Raw genomic sequence first — 15,898 nt, forward strand, 5'->3', positions numbered from 1 at the left:
TGAACAACTGATTAAGCTGTCTCAAAAAACAACACTCTGCTGTAACTAAAAAGTGGATGAAGTTCTGCTGTCACGTTCACTTGAGCTTTGAAGACTGGCTATACTAACTTTGAGCCATGCTTCGATTCGTTCGCAGTTCGAACACGGAATTCAATTTACTGCTATATTTATTATTATAACAGTATCGTCGTGTTACGTATTGATTTTTACAGGAAACGAAGGGACAACGCGAGGGTATATGAGAGTTAATTAATATTGTGCTTTTCTGTTTGTTGGCAGGTGGATACGCCAGATAGCGTATTGCAGAGTGGATTGGGTCTAGGACCAGACATGGGAAACACGATTCTACGTTCCATGGTAGATCCAAGGGATTACGACCGATTAAGATACCTACAGATGAACGGTGGACAACCAAACAGCTTCGAAGAAACTATACACAGGGTATGATTACGATAATAAATGAAAATAAAAGAGGGAGACATTGTTATTAGACGTTGCATAGAGAAAGCAGCGTGTCTGAACAAAACTGGAGGATACAATTAATTTGAGGTGTACGATATAGTATGTTGTTTAGAAAGAAAACCTGTCCTGTATTATTAATCAAACTTCTCTGCTCTTTTTAATCATTTTTATTCGAAGTCAATAAAAATATCAAATTGGCTTCTTCATATTTGAAACTTCTTTTCTTTCTTCGTGTTTTACTTCACCTGCCAAGAGTTTTAATTTTCTTTTGTTATCTATAAAAGACAAAAAGTAGTGGACTGTTTGCCTTAATAAGAAAACTGTTAACAGTTTCTTCCGTATTGCAAGGTTCGTTTATTTATATTTATTTCGCCCACGATGTTTTGAAAATCCGAACATATTATTTGTTCTCATTTTTAAACCGTTGATCAATGCAATTGAGTGGGTTCACTGTTCTTCGTATTTTGCAGCTGAAAGTTCAAGAGGCACTGAGGAAGAAAGAGAGATTTCACAAAGAACACGAAGAGGTGAGTGCAACTCAAATTAAAGTTCACCCTCCTTTATTGTAATTAACTGATTAAATTTTATTTATACGAACGATAAAGGGAAGAGCATGGGACATATTTATAAACGAATTTTGCGAATGCAGTGCAATGAACGTAGCCAATTTAATTACCGATCCTAATTGTTTATCAGAGTATTGTTTATCAAAAACAGGACGTATATTTAAAGAAGAATACAATATGTTTGCTAAATAATATTGCGCAACGCATTCTCTACATTTTTATTTTTAATATTTCGAATACATTAGTTCTGGTGAAAAAGAAACATGACTCAGCGACTCGTAAAGAAGAATCACATTTGCACGCAAGGTTCCGGGACGATAAAAAGCCCAGTTCCGTCAAATTATGGCACGAGACCGAATTACAACGACCTTTTAATATGTACTTATGTAATAATAAATAATGATATAACTGACATATCTGCAATCACGCACATATGAATACAGAAGCAAATATATTACCCTTAGAATATTCATTGCACCTACATTATACGTGGAACGTGTACATTGGATATTTAATACACCTGATAACGTGCATGACGTGTGTCCAGTAAATCATCTGACTGTCAAGAAGGTAATTTCTCGTGAAACTGCAAGATATATGTAGATCGTGCTGTTTCTGTATTAATGGCGTAGTTACGAAAAACAGTGTTCGATGTACAATTGCTATAAAACAATATTGTTTTTGTTATTCGTTTACCAAATATTTCGATTTTTGAATTTTTTAAATACTTGCAGTCCTTGTAATAATTCCAGGATAAATGCTCCAATTTTATTCCGAATAACTGGAACTATTTCCCCACCGTTGCTTCATCCGAACCCACTCTCGTCGCTTCCCATTCTCTGTCTTTCACAGTTTGTAACCAGCGACTGTTATTTACGAACATATTACACCGGGACAAAGATTTTTCAGTTTATCGGGTGGTCCTCGCGTTACGCGCACCTCTTCAGTTTATGTTATTGTCAAGAATTCGCGCGTGTCGTAAAATTGACAGTTTCCTTTCGTACACGGTCATCGCGATAAGAAAGAACCTATTTCGATTAAACCAATCTGTGCCTCGGCTCGTTTATTTCCCTCCTTCAATTCTCTTGTGCATTCCCTGGATCATCGACAAGCCCCTTCTCGTCGTTCGACCAATATTGGCTCTGTGAACGAATGGTTTTATCCGATACAAAGATCCCCCTTGCTCCACAACCCTCCAATCCGCTACTCGACAAAATTCTCACAGGATGAAATTTGCATGTGAGCGCTATCACTTCGCTCCCGTTCTCCTACTCTCTTATACTTTCTTCTTCAGTGCTTTTCGACAGTTGCTTAGCTCCGTCTCTCTCTCTCTTTCGTTCCTTGTTCATGGACTGTCTATCTCCCACTATCTCGATACCTCTTATTATGCAAAGTAGTCGGATCGGGACGATATCATCATAATCGTCAATGTGTACTGCGACGTTACGTCGTGAATTTCTTATGCGCAATCGCAGTGTTGCCGGAAGCGTTTCTGCGCTCTTCTTATTCGCCCTGGAAGGCTATTTCCTCGATTCCCCCGATCTCTTTCCTTTCGTCGCCGGTGCGTGTAATTTCTGCACGAAACGCACAATTATTTTGTTTTCAACGTCAATATCTTTCATGGAATTTAATTTTAATCATACCTAAAATACGATACATTGCAAACTACAGAATTCGTTGTGTGACAAATAATGTCACAATGTTATGTCAGACTTGAGATCCACCCCTCTTCCTCCTGTGTCACAAGTTGTCACATTTGAAATATACAAGAATATTTATAGACCTCGCCTTAAACTTAGTATGTGAGCCAAAGTCACACCTCCACCTAGCTCGTTTTATGGGACAATTAACATCACAGTGTTATGTCGCACTTTAGATCCACCCCTCTTCCTCCCATATCACAAGTTGTCACATTTGAAATATACAAGAATATTTATAGACCTCGCCTTAAACTTAGTATGTGAGCCAAAGTCACACCTCCACCTAGCTCGTTTTATGGGACAATTAACATCACAGTGTTATGTCGCACTTGAGATCCACCCCTCTTCCTCCCATATAACAAGTTGTCACATTTGAAATATACAAGAATATTTATAGACCTCGCCTTAAACTTAGTATGTGAGCCAAAGTCACACCTCCACCTAGCTCGTTTTATGGGACAATTAACATCACAGTGTTATGTCGCACTTGAGATCCACCCCTCTTCCTCCCATATAACAAGTTGTCACATTTGAAATATACAAGAATATTTATAGACCTCGCCTTAAACTTAGTATGTGAGCCAAAGTCACACCTCCACCTAGCTCGTTTTATGGGACAATTAACATCACAGTGTTATGTCGCACTTGAGATCCACCCCTCTTTCTCCCATATAACAAGTTGTCACATTTGAAATATACAAGAATATTTATAGACCTCGCCTTAAACTTAGTATGTGAGCCAAAGTCACACCTCCACCTAGCTCGTTTTATGGGACAATTAACATCACAGTGTTATGTCGCACTTGAGATCCACCCCTCTTCCTCCCATATAACAAGTTGTCACATTTGAAATATACAAGAATATTTATAGACCTCGCCTTAAACTTAGTATGTGAGCCAAAGTCACATCTCTATCTAGCTCGTTTTATGTGACAATTAACATCACAATGTTACGTCAGACTTAAGATCCACTCCTCTTGCCAAAGTCACTTCCCCATCTAGCTCGTTTACGTGACAATTAACATCACAATGTCACGTCGCACTTGAGATCCACCCCTCTTCCTCTTGTGTCACAATTTGTCATATTTGAAATATACAAAAATACTGATAGACCTCGCCTTAAACTTAGTATGTGAGCCAAAGTCACATCTCTATCTAGCTTATTTTATGTAGCAATTAACATCACAATGTGACGTCACACTTGAGATTCACCCCTCTTGCCAAAGTCACTTCCCCATCTAGCTCGTTTACGTGACAATTAACATCACAATGTCACGTCGCACTTGAGATCCACCCCTCTTCCTCCTGTGTCACAATTTGTCATATTTGAAATATACAAAAATACTGATAGACCTCGCCTTAAACTTAGTATGTGAGCCAAAGTCACATCTCTATCTAGCTTATTTTATGTAGCAATGAACATCACAATGTTACGTCACACTTGAGATCCACCCCTCTTGCCAAAGTCACATCTCCATCTAGCTCGTTTTACGTGACAATTAACATCACAATGTTACATCGCACTTGAGATCCACCCCTCTTCCTCCTGTGTCACAATTTGTCATATTTGAAATATACAAAAATACTGATAGACCTCGCCTTAAACTTAGTATGTGAGCCAAGGTCACATCTCTATCTAGCTTATTTTATGTAGCAATTAACATCACAATGTTACGTCACACTTGAGATCCACCCCTCTTGCCAAAGTCACATCTCCATCTAGCTCGTTTTACGTGACAATTAACATCACAATGTTACATCGCACTTGTGATCTTCTCCTTTTACTTCTGTGTCACAATTTGTCATATTTGAAATATACAAAAATACTGATAGACCTCGCCTTAAACTTAGTATGTGAGCCAAGGTCACATCTCTATCTAGCTTATTTTATGTAGCAATTAACATCACAATGTTACGTCACACTTGAGATTCACCCCTCTTGCCAAAGTCACTTCCCCATCTAGCTCGTTTACGTGACAATTAACATCACAATGTCACGTCGCACTTGAGATCCACCCCTCTTCCTCCTGTGTCACAATTTGTCATATTTGAAATATACAAAAATACTGATAGACCTCGCCTTAAACTTAGTATGTGAGCCAAAGTCACATCTCTATCTAGCTTATTTTATGTAGCAATTAACATCACAATGTTACGTCACACTTGAGATCCACCCCTCTTGCCAAAGTCACATCTCCATCTAGCTCGTTTTACGTGACAATTAACATCACAATGTTACATCGCACTTGTGATCTTCTCCTTTTACTTCTGTGTCACAATTTGTCATATTTGAAATATACAAAAATACTGATAGACCTCGCCTTAAACTTAGTATGTGAGCCAAAGTCACATCTCTATCTAGCTTATTTTATGTAGCAATTAACATCACAATGTTACGTCACACTTGAGATCCACCCCTCTTGCCAAAGTCACATCTCCATCTAGCTCGTTTTACGTGACAATTAACATCACAATGTTACATCGCACTTGAGATCCACCCCTCTTCCTCCTGTGTCACAATTTGTCATATTTGAAATATACAAAAATACTGATAGACCTCGCCTTAAACTTAGTATGTGAGCCAAAGTCACATCTCTATCTAGCTTATTTTATGTAGCAATTAACATCACAATGTTACGTCACACTTGAGATCCACCCCTCTTGCCAAAGTCACATCTCCATCTAGCTCGTTTTACGTGACAATTAACATCACAATGTTACATCGCACTTGTGATCTTCTCCTTTTACTTCTGTGTCACAATTTGTCATATTTGAAATATACAAAAATACTGATAGACCTCGCCTTAAACTTAGTATGTGAGCCAAAGTCAGCTCGTTTTCAAGTAAATTGGCGGTTCCAATGTTGTAACTTAAAGTGCATTCGCTACTTTTTACCACCCACCGCGGACAATGTGACTTCGTTTCTAGGAAACGGAGCAAAGAACGAACAAACGATTGTTCGTTTCGCGGTAATTACGAACGGGTTTCGAGTGTTAATTATGCGAAACTACCGATCCGGCGCGAGCAATGCGAGGAAAGTTTGTCCTTTGAAAAAATTTAAGGGAGCAGAAGGGGTCTCAAAAAAATTGGTCAAAACTGGCTATTCCGGCCGGAGGCTAGTCAGCGAGGCAGAAAAAGGCCGAAAGAAATAAAGCGAGGAGTTTCCTTTGAGGCTGCGAGCAATATGTAAATAAAGGTCGGTATCCGTGTAAAAGTTTTAGTGTCACTTCCTCCTCCTCGGGTTTACTACTCCCCGGAGGTAGCCACCTTTCTTTCCTCTCTATTCTTTGCCTTCTATTTTCACCACTAGCCGGTTGACTTCTCTTTTGCGCAAGAAACTGCAGAATCATCCCGCGGGCGACCACTTCACCATCCACCCACGGCATCGTCCTTTCCTTCCAGGGCATTGAAATGAATGGGAAATGAACCTGCGATTCTTTTATTTCCTGCCAACATAATTACCGTCAGAAATTAGTAGCCGGGGCTGCTTCATCGATTCCAAGAATTCACAAGAATCGTACAATCAATATACATATATCTATATTAAACTCAGATATTTTTAGCCCCTACATAATAACATATAACACTATCAGTGGCTGGTATTGCTGTTTTAGAAAACAATGTTTCGTAGGGATATTCAATTCCTATTTATGTTGTATATAATGCACGATAGTTAAATGCCCTAATTTATTCCATTGTTATGCAAGATTTCGGCTTTAATCTGGAGCCTGTAGGTAATACCTCTAGAGGGCTATTTGCTTAAACGTGTTCCCACAGATCCATTAAGCAAATGTCTCCGTTATATGGGAATCAATTGTAACATCTGATCGCGTCTGGAGTAAGATTTGCTGAATCTGCCTTACGGTTAAACCTGCCAGCACCCTAAGACGACACCCCTTTTCCTTCAAAGACCGTCTGCCTCGACGAAAAACTTGTTTGAAGAAGAAACACGCCGGTCCCTATCTGCTAAAATCCTTATTTATATTATTATATGTCTTGGTTACCTTGCCTACCAGCCAAAATGGTTTTGCACTTTCCGAATTTTGGAATTTGTACATGATCAAAAATATTTTTATTCTATTTGTTCTAATATTATTTAAATGGATCTACGAGGGCTCGTTTTGAGCTTTAATTTCCATTTCCTCTAATCCTTCCGAATTAATCAGTGAAGGGAAGACTGTGGAGATTAATAAATGCTTTTTCTTCACGAGATCTTCGATGATGATAATAGTAGCAGATTCGTCGTTATAGACTATTTAATAGCGTAATCGCGTTTACGAGTGAACGTTCAACTACGCCCCCATTATTGTTCTCTTTCAGATACTGAGGGACATTCGGCAAGGCTTAATGCAGCTTGGACGAGACGGACGGGGTCAGCTCCCTGGAGGTGAGTACATCGAGAAGCAACCTCTAAGCTAGTTGTCACCTTGTCTCTCCGCCACCTATAGCGTCTCCTCCGACCCGTTGCGCCATGTCCTTGGTACTATCTTTGTGTACGTACTTCTGTTGCAATACGTGGGTGTGTTTACTTTCGACAAAACCTACACGCGACAACCGACCTGAGAATCGACACACTGCACGGGGCTTAGCGAAGACGCGCCCGTTTAATTCTGAGACACGTTTGGGTTAATTAACCTTAGATAATCTGACGGTCAGGAAATTTTAAATTAACGCTGGAACGCTAACACCAAAGTCGAGCAAACTCCAAACTAAAAATTAACGCTGCCAGAACTCAAACGACAGGACTAAAAAAGCAAGAATATTATTGTTCAAAGTGATAACAACACGTTGGTATTCTAAGCATATAAATCTGCTAAAATATATAAAAGATATCGAGATCAATATTACCAAAAGTGAATGTTAAATATAATACTTGAGACTTCTACAGCTTTCTACACTTTCTATGGAATCAATGCCTAATCCTATCAGTCCCGTGACTGCTCTACATAGATTGGTTGCCCCTAATGCAAAAAAGTACGCTTTATCACGCCCTCGACAGATTTATTTCGAGTATATTTTTCCGATTCCTCTCCTCCCAGCTTTTTTCAGGAAACCTTGCCACTTCGGGATAGAATTGCCTTGTGGACAAGAATTTCTTAACAGGGAAAAGTTTCCACGGAAAAGTTTCGCTTTTGGATGGTATTATACTGAATCGTTGAGAGGAAATGTGATCGCCTTTATGGAGAATGTTCGTCGATATATTTTAAACTTTCCTGTTATGGTCCTCGAAGCATTATAATACTATTGTTTATTTAATAGCATATTAATCGTTCTTAGATGTAGCAATAATAATGCTGACACGTAATCTATTAATGTATTTATCAGAACTCAGCGATACATTATAAATAGACAATTTTCATAAAATATATATGCCTGTATTTTGTAAGATACGCTGTTAGTTTGAACATACAACGAAACAAATTTATGTGGAATAAAAAACAAGGGAACAATGTTCACTGCATTTAGGTACAGGCTCGATGGAGTAGGCAGTCGTCGAATTTTCGAGACATTTCAGGCAAGACAAGGAAAGGAGTTTAAATGCTGCAGAACTACAACCTGGGAATAAGTCCTCTTTGTCTTAGAGTTCTGACGCGAACCATAGCGGATTAATGAAGACTGAATTATTAGATAACGTTAGTACAGAATCCCTTTCATGAAACTAACGTCGACAAAATACACGAAAAGATATATTACCGTTCATAAATATTAGCCAACCCTTAAAAAGCACGTCTGTCGTTTCAGTATCTCGTACCGAATAAATATTTTAGCGACAATTATTCCAATTATTATATGTCAAGTCGAGCTACATAGAAATTCCCGGTAAAAAAGATAAATTGTTGCTGCATAAATAAATCGGAACTGCGGAATGAAATTGTTTCGTTTCGGGTTTCATACTCGAGAAAATCGATGTGGAAAGTTCTTGGGTTTCGGGTGGAAATGAGCACGCCTTGACCAACATGCCTGACCATTGCTCGTTACTTCCACTTGCGTTGATTTTGTACACACTAATGGCGGTACGGTATTATCTGCTTTCCGTCGATATTACTATTTTCTAACTAGGTAGAACCAGTTAAAACTAATAATACCACTGTTAATGTTTACAAATACCACCGAAAGTAGAAATAATGCGTAATGGCCGGACACATTAGCCGAGTTGTAATCGCACGCGTCCCCGACGAATATTCAAATTCAATTATACCGGAAACAAAGCCACGCGTGAAAACATTGTAACTTATTTCTATATGAGAAATCATCTCTTAAAGAGTAAGACCACGCATCGAAATAATATTTATCTGTACTGCCCTGAAACGCTAAAATAAAGTAATACAATTTAATAAAGCAAAAAACTGATACGCCGTCTCATTTACCAAGGAACAACTAGTGAGAGGATGATTCTGTTTGGAAAAAATAAAAATTAATCGGGTATTCATGCAGTAGAGTGCAATTTGGACAACGGCGTAAGTAGTAATAGTCGATAATGGTCCGACGCGCCAGACAAATCAGTGACTGAACAAGCATAAAATTCGTAACACTCTTAAAACGGTGTCTTTTTTATTAGAAAAGATATTGTTATGTTATTAATAACACGTAACAAGGATTTTCAAACTTTTACTGTAATTTGGCTGCATAATCATAAAAGAATTCATTCGTTAAATTAAATTTAACTAGCCAGTGAAATGCATAGCAATGAAATAGTACGAAATTACCAGAATGTTAAAATGTAGTGGTCTATTTATGTATGAAGATATGTAATTGTTTTATCCGATCGTAATAATTTGATCAGCCGCTGTAGATAAGAGTTCGCTGAACGCTTCTAAGGATTCCAAGGAGGGAGAGAAAATATATAAGACGTCGTAAAGAGAAGCAAATAGTGTCAAGAATAATCTTCTTGGCACCCTTTGAATTTCGTATTGCCGATTTATCACTGACTCGGCGGTTTTATTTGCTATCGCGTCGTCGGGGTAGGTTGGAACCACTGTACGAAGCCTCTACTGTATACTGGCTAATCCCGTTATCGTCAACACCCGTCGACTGCTTTCTCTACGCCTCCCTTTTCCGATCTCCTCGTTTTTCTCGCGTCCACACGCACGTGCGTGTTCCTCAGACAATTGATTTCGCTCACTTGTTAGTCTTTCCACCAACCCGCGCTCAAGGTCTTCTCGGGTCTCAGATTACCTCGTATTACCGCCATCTTGAAGGAAAAAATATTACGAAATCTTTTTCTAAAGAATTTCTACCAGAAGCTGTTGAACAGGTTGAATTCGTTCGTTTCAAATATCATGAAAAATGTACTGATTAGTAATTTTCACGTTTCTTCGTCGTCTAGCGTTCTGTTTAATAAAAATAAATGTACTGAATACAAAGATAATAGAACAAAAAATGTGCTTTGTCCATATAAAGAATTCTGATAACGAAAGTGTCATGTTTTATAGTTTACGTTGAATTAATACGAATCGTATTGTTTATTTACAGACGACACTTACATGTACGACGAAGATGCACGTTGCGGAGGAGGATTAGGTCCAGGTCCTGGAGGTCAACACTGGTACGATGAGCCCCCTTACGAATCCGATCCCGAAGATTTTCTTATGGGAGCAAGTGGTGGCGCAGTACCAACTGCAACTATCCAAAATGGAAGGTGAAACTAACGAAATTATCTCTAGCCAGTTTAATAATTGTGTTACTATTTTGCTTCAATGTTTGAACACACAGAGATCTTAATACGGTGACATATTTCTGAAAAATATTTATTCGTAGGAAACATTTTTTAGTAATTTTTTTAGGAACAACATTTAATATAGAACACTAGTACACATGTTACTTCTATTTCGTAAGGATATATCCGTATAAGAATCCAACAGGTTTGTTGCTAAATATTCGCGACACGGTGGTTGAATTTAACCCACTGCTCTGATTTAAAACGCATCGTTAATTGTCTTCGAATTATTAATCTTCTTTCCCGCGTTAACGCTTCGATTATTTATATATCGGCTGCTGATTCGTTTCAGAGTGTGCTTCACACTGAATTTAAGGCCGGAAAACAGGAGTGAGGGAATCATATCGCTTCGGACCGCTGGAGACATTAGTTTACCTCGAGATCGTTCCAGAAAGGGGGCAACTTCGATGATGCGGGGGCTTATTGTGCCGCAAGGTCACAATAATCCACCGACTATAATACCACTGACGCATTCAAGGGCATCTCGAGAAAGCGGAGATTACGCGAGTAGCGACGTCCAGGTAAGTTCGCACGAGAAATATGCCTCAGAAAGACATACGCGTTCGTCAGGGGCAAAAATAGTGTGAAGTCTCGTCGACAGTCGGTTCCTTTCAAAATTTTGAGCACACGAAACGCTTATCGTAAAATACGATACTGGGTACGATCATATAGATCGTAACTTGTTCTTATCAGTTTGTATTTGCGGAGTGAATCCTGGTAAATTTCGGTAAAATTTTTATAATAAAATTATATGATACATGTATCAATAGAGTTACTGTTGAAAAAACCTGTTGAATTTTAAATTTAATTCTACTAATTTTGGAATCCATTTTGTGACATATGCAATTTAATTTCAAACTCTATTAACTAAATTAAATTACATATGTCACAAAATGGATTCTAAAATCAGTAAAATTAAATTTAAAATTCAACAAACTTTTTAAACGTCCAACTATATCGCCAAACAAGAATCCTTGTCCTTGTATGTTTCTCTGTTGAATTTTAAATTTAATTCTACTAATTTTAGAATCCATTTTGTGACATATACAGTTTAATTTTACTAATTTTTGAATCCATTTTGTGACATATGCAATTTAATTTCAAACTCTATTAACTAAATTAAATTACATATGTCACAAAATGGATTCTAAAATCAGTAAAATTAAATTTAAAATTCAACAAACTTTTTAAACGTCCAACTATATCGCCAAACAAGAATCCTTGTCCTTGTATGTTTCTCTGTTGAATTTTAAATTTAATTCTACTAATTTTAGAATCCATTTTGTGACATATACAGTTTAATTTTACTAATTTTTGAATCCATTTTGTGACATATGCAATTTAATTTTAAACTCTATTGACTAAATTGAACTCCATATGTCACAAAATGAATTCTAAAATCAGTAAAATTAAATTTAAAGTTCAACAGGCTTTTTAAACGTCCAACTATGTCGCCAAACGAGAAACCTTGTCCGTTTCTCTGTAAGCCCCTGTATCGATATTCGGATTCACTCTGCGTCGAATCGTTGTTTTTGTCGTAAATCCATGAAAACCTATTAGAAGGTAGCTGTTAATCCATGTTCAAATTACATTAGTTTCTGTATGGGGAGAAGCGACGCGTAGAGTGGCATACGCTGTCCGTCTTCGTTCCTCCTCCGTTCAGTACTATCTGTCTCTCCTTTTCTATCGCGGAAAGGTGCCAACATAACGCCTACGTTTTCGTGGGTACACGTCAGGGCGTGATTGATTTAATTTTCGACGGTGTATAGCGTGAGTTTGAGACTGTCGACTGTGTCGGTGAACACGAGTAGGATTGACCAACATTCAGCGGATGATCTTCACCCTGATCATCACCATCGCAACAGTCGTCACGCCCACTACGAACAGTACCACTATCGACATCACTATCATTGCGAACAAGCCAACATTTAACCCAATTAACGCCTGCCATGACCGTCACTACCACCACTTACACTGCCAATATTATATCCCTGCTGCTATCCAATGCGCGTTATATCCATAGAAATGTTTGTACTTGCCTACATATTGGGAGTACGTGGCTGCAATTACGCGCGAGCCCGGATATATACGAATTTCAAAGTATAATTACCTTTCGTGTCTAATATTCAAAAATTCAGGTAGTGAAAAATTAATTAAATACGAGATAAATGTAAACCGATTCAAACGGGAGGAAATAGAAATTAAAAAAATCCGGAAACGCAACGTTTAACCTTCTCGAAAACCGTTTCAGACGTAGCTTCGATGCGAGCACGAGAGTTTAAACAATCCACTTTGTCCGAACTATTCCAAGTAATTCGCTATCTTCTAACGTCGAATTGCGATTATATTCCTGGAAACACCTTCCTATTTACCTAATGGAACAGAACCAGAGCGGCATACTAATCCATTTAGTTCCTTGCGGGTACGCAACCTCGACGTGGAAATTTGCGTATAGGTATATGCATCGGCCATTACACTTTTACGCGCGCGGCCCCGTTCACGTCGGAGGAACAAACATCAACATCTTCGATCCGGGAAGTACGAAATTTCTCCAGATTAAATGCATAGCCAAGTACACGGGCGTGGTATTCATGAATATTGATTTTTCGTGCCGGTTAGCTGTGTACTGTCAAAGCTTTCGTTCGCGGCGCGGTCTCGCCCGTACCACCTTTTAACAAATCTCTCTCCGAATTCCGCAGATAGACCCGATATCTCTGCAAACTAACGTACAGTCGCGCGCGTATCGAGCCGAGCCAAACGATAAGTCCCGTCCTTGTAACGCGATTTTTCGTTCTATTAGCTTAACGAACGGAATCGTTCCGTTCGTGGGCCGATCGTTAAACTCCACGGACGACAGATTGCTTGAAAGGAATCAAGTTCGACCCCTATCTACTGCAAGGAGCTATAAAGATATGTCTCTAAGTAATGTTCACATAAATTTCGGTTTCACGATAGCGATACTGTTAGCCGCTAGTTTATGCGATACGAAGCCCCGATCGATAATGAAACAATATTTTCCTGGGAGTTCTGATCGCTAAGCCTGAATTCCACTTAGAGCCGGCAGGAAATAAATCATCTGGAGTACATGTTGTTTCTTTAACTTGAAATTAAATGGCGAGGCTAGACTCGAAAGTTTCACCGTCTTAGAAAGTACTTTCTCGGAACAGCGCCAGTTTATTGGCTTTACAGTCGTTACGCATCGTTGTTATTATGCTATTGGCAGCGCGGAATAATTATCCACTCCCTCCTGATTTTAATGAATTACGACTTCGTCGTAGGTTGCCTATAAATGGTATTACGGTAATCAGGATTGACGTTAAGTAGAAGTTTTGAAGCGCATAACCTGATCGTGGCAGTGGAGTATGTCCCCTTCTTCCTTCCTCTGGTACTCGACCAGCTCTGACAGTGTCTATATATCTCTTCCTACGTCTCCGCGCGTATGCTCTGACAAGCCGACATTATGTTTACCACTATCTCCTGTGCCCTGCAGCTCCTATTTATTTATTTCTCAACGTGCAACGTCTTTTCATTAGTCTACCGAGTGGTCGATGTGGTTTTACTGCATTAAATAACACGATTGCACTATCGGACAATCTCGTGATTCGCATTATCAAAACGAGTACTCGTGTATAACCTTTCAATCCGTCACGATTTATTTAAACAACACATCAGTGTATGTTTTAAACGAAGTTTAAATTTAAACCATTTTTAACGGGATTAAAATTATTTATAAATTCCGGATACAAATGATCGGCATCTGTGATAGGATACTATTCGTACGACGGACCCAACAGTCTATCGTGATGAACTCTGCGATCGAGAAGAAAGTGAACTCTTGCCTCTGAGGTATTTTCAACTTACAAGGAAAGGTCACAAAATGGGGTCGTCGATTTTAATTAATCTCTCTTTCTCAGTCATTATGGGAGAAGAGAGGGTGTCAAAGTAGACTTTGAAGCCATTTAAGCTCCTTACATTAAATTTACATTAAATTTACGTGCTTATAAAATTCTAACATCGATCGTACATATTTTCCATCTATTTATCGTGGTAATTTATCTTACTCTTTTTGTTGAGAATATTATTCAATAGAGCAATACTTTGTTCCCTAATATTTTGTATATTATATAAATATGATTATTGAGGCAATATTTTGTTTTCCATTTATAACAATTTTTGTCAAATCTCAATCAGCATAAAACGCATTAACCAAAGGCACATTCCACTAATCAGCATGCTCTTGACACTGTATAATTAAATTTGTTATTATCCGTCAAGCGCAGCCAGACAGTACGAAAAGTTTCATCGTTAATTAAATTTATGACCTACATTCATAGCCATTCCTCTCGTTTATTTGGAAACAGTAAATTGTTTTGATCGCACATTAAGATAACGTGTTCTTTTCGTACACTCGTGATATAAAAGTCACAAAGGTGCCGCCAGGTATCTACTTACGCGCCCTAATCTCTAACCCAGCGCGGTACCTGACCTTCCTATGATAAATCCTATGTTAGCACGAAACCGGTCCATGAAATGTTAGGGTAGTCGCAGAGTATATAGACCTTGCTTAAAGAGTGTATCCTTTGTTCGAAGAAAAGGTATTAACAAAGCTCCATAGGGTGGGAATGACTGATGGCTTCCGATAAGAAGATTGCAAGGGATAACACAACACTTGCCTCGCATCTTTCTACGAGAAGAAAACTATGCATGCGCGTATAAAGTGCTTACGCAGGACTGTGACAAGGCAGCTCCTGGGCCCCGACAATTTAAAAGAACGTGATCAATTACTTCAACGTGTTCGTATAAAATTAATTGCCCATCGAGGTTATTCTCCACTGAACGGAACAGTACTTTGAACGTGAACCAGCAAAGAAAAAATTTCTACGTGCAACGACCAACCCAAAATCATGAACAACGAATGGCTGAGAATGCAATATTTCTGAAATTTAATTGAAAGTATTAGAACGCGTAGTACACTGCTCTCAATCTCTGCTACGTATTAGGATATCCTATTGCAAGTCGAGCGCTTTACGTCACGAACAATATATTAAAAATATGTACACGAGGGCATACTTTCAATTCACAAGGGAATGCTTTACCTGAAATTTTCTTCGAGGCATGTTTAGATAGAAATTTCATACATCTGACTATTTCTTCTTACTACTTTCACGTGATTGGGTTCTTTTCGCTCTGTACAATGTTCATATACTTCATTCTCACTTATTCGTGCGCAATTATCATTTCAAAACGAGGTTCCGATGCGTGTTAACGAAAGCGAAGCCTCGACAAAAATATTTATAAAATACATACGATAGGAGATTTACTGAAGAACTTGCAACATTTTTCTTCCCCTTAGAGGAGCTTGAGAGAAGCTTTTTCAGGTTACATGTTTTTATGAGCAAAAAACCTGTAACGATTAAAAAAATAATATTATAATTTCCTTTACTTTTAACTTT

The 15,898-nt window shown here is 38.4% G+C and overlaps 1 protein-coding gene across 1 annotated transcript in view; it reads left to right on the forward strand.

The window, feature by feature from the left end:
• Positions 1 to 15,898, forward strand: part of LOC122401137 — a 406,340-nt gene that overhangs the window by 382,159 nt on the left and 8,283 nt on the right. The window contains exons 6-10 of the mRNA XM_043403093.1: positions 280 to 441; positions 933 to 989; positions 7,049 to 7,115; positions 10,202 to 10,367; positions 10,738 to 10,966. Coding sequence (XP_043259028.1) covers positions 280 to 441; positions 933 to 989; positions 7,049 to 7,115; positions 10,202 to 10,367; positions 10,738 to 10,966 — 681 coding nt within the window. The remainder of the gene's footprint in view (positions 1 to 279; positions 442 to 932; positions 990 to 7,048; positions 7,116 to 10,201; positions 10,368 to 10,737; positions 10,967 to 15,898) is intronic.

This window comes from Colletes gigas, unplaced genomic scaffold (genome assembly GCF_013123115.1).
Source record: "Colletes gigas isolate AHSC1104 unplaced genomic scaffold, ASM1312311v1 Colletes_gigas_Sc00022, whole genome shotgun sequence".
Lineage (NCBI taxonomy): Eukaryota > Metazoa > Arthropoda > Insecta > Hymenoptera > Colletidae > Colletes > Colletes gigas.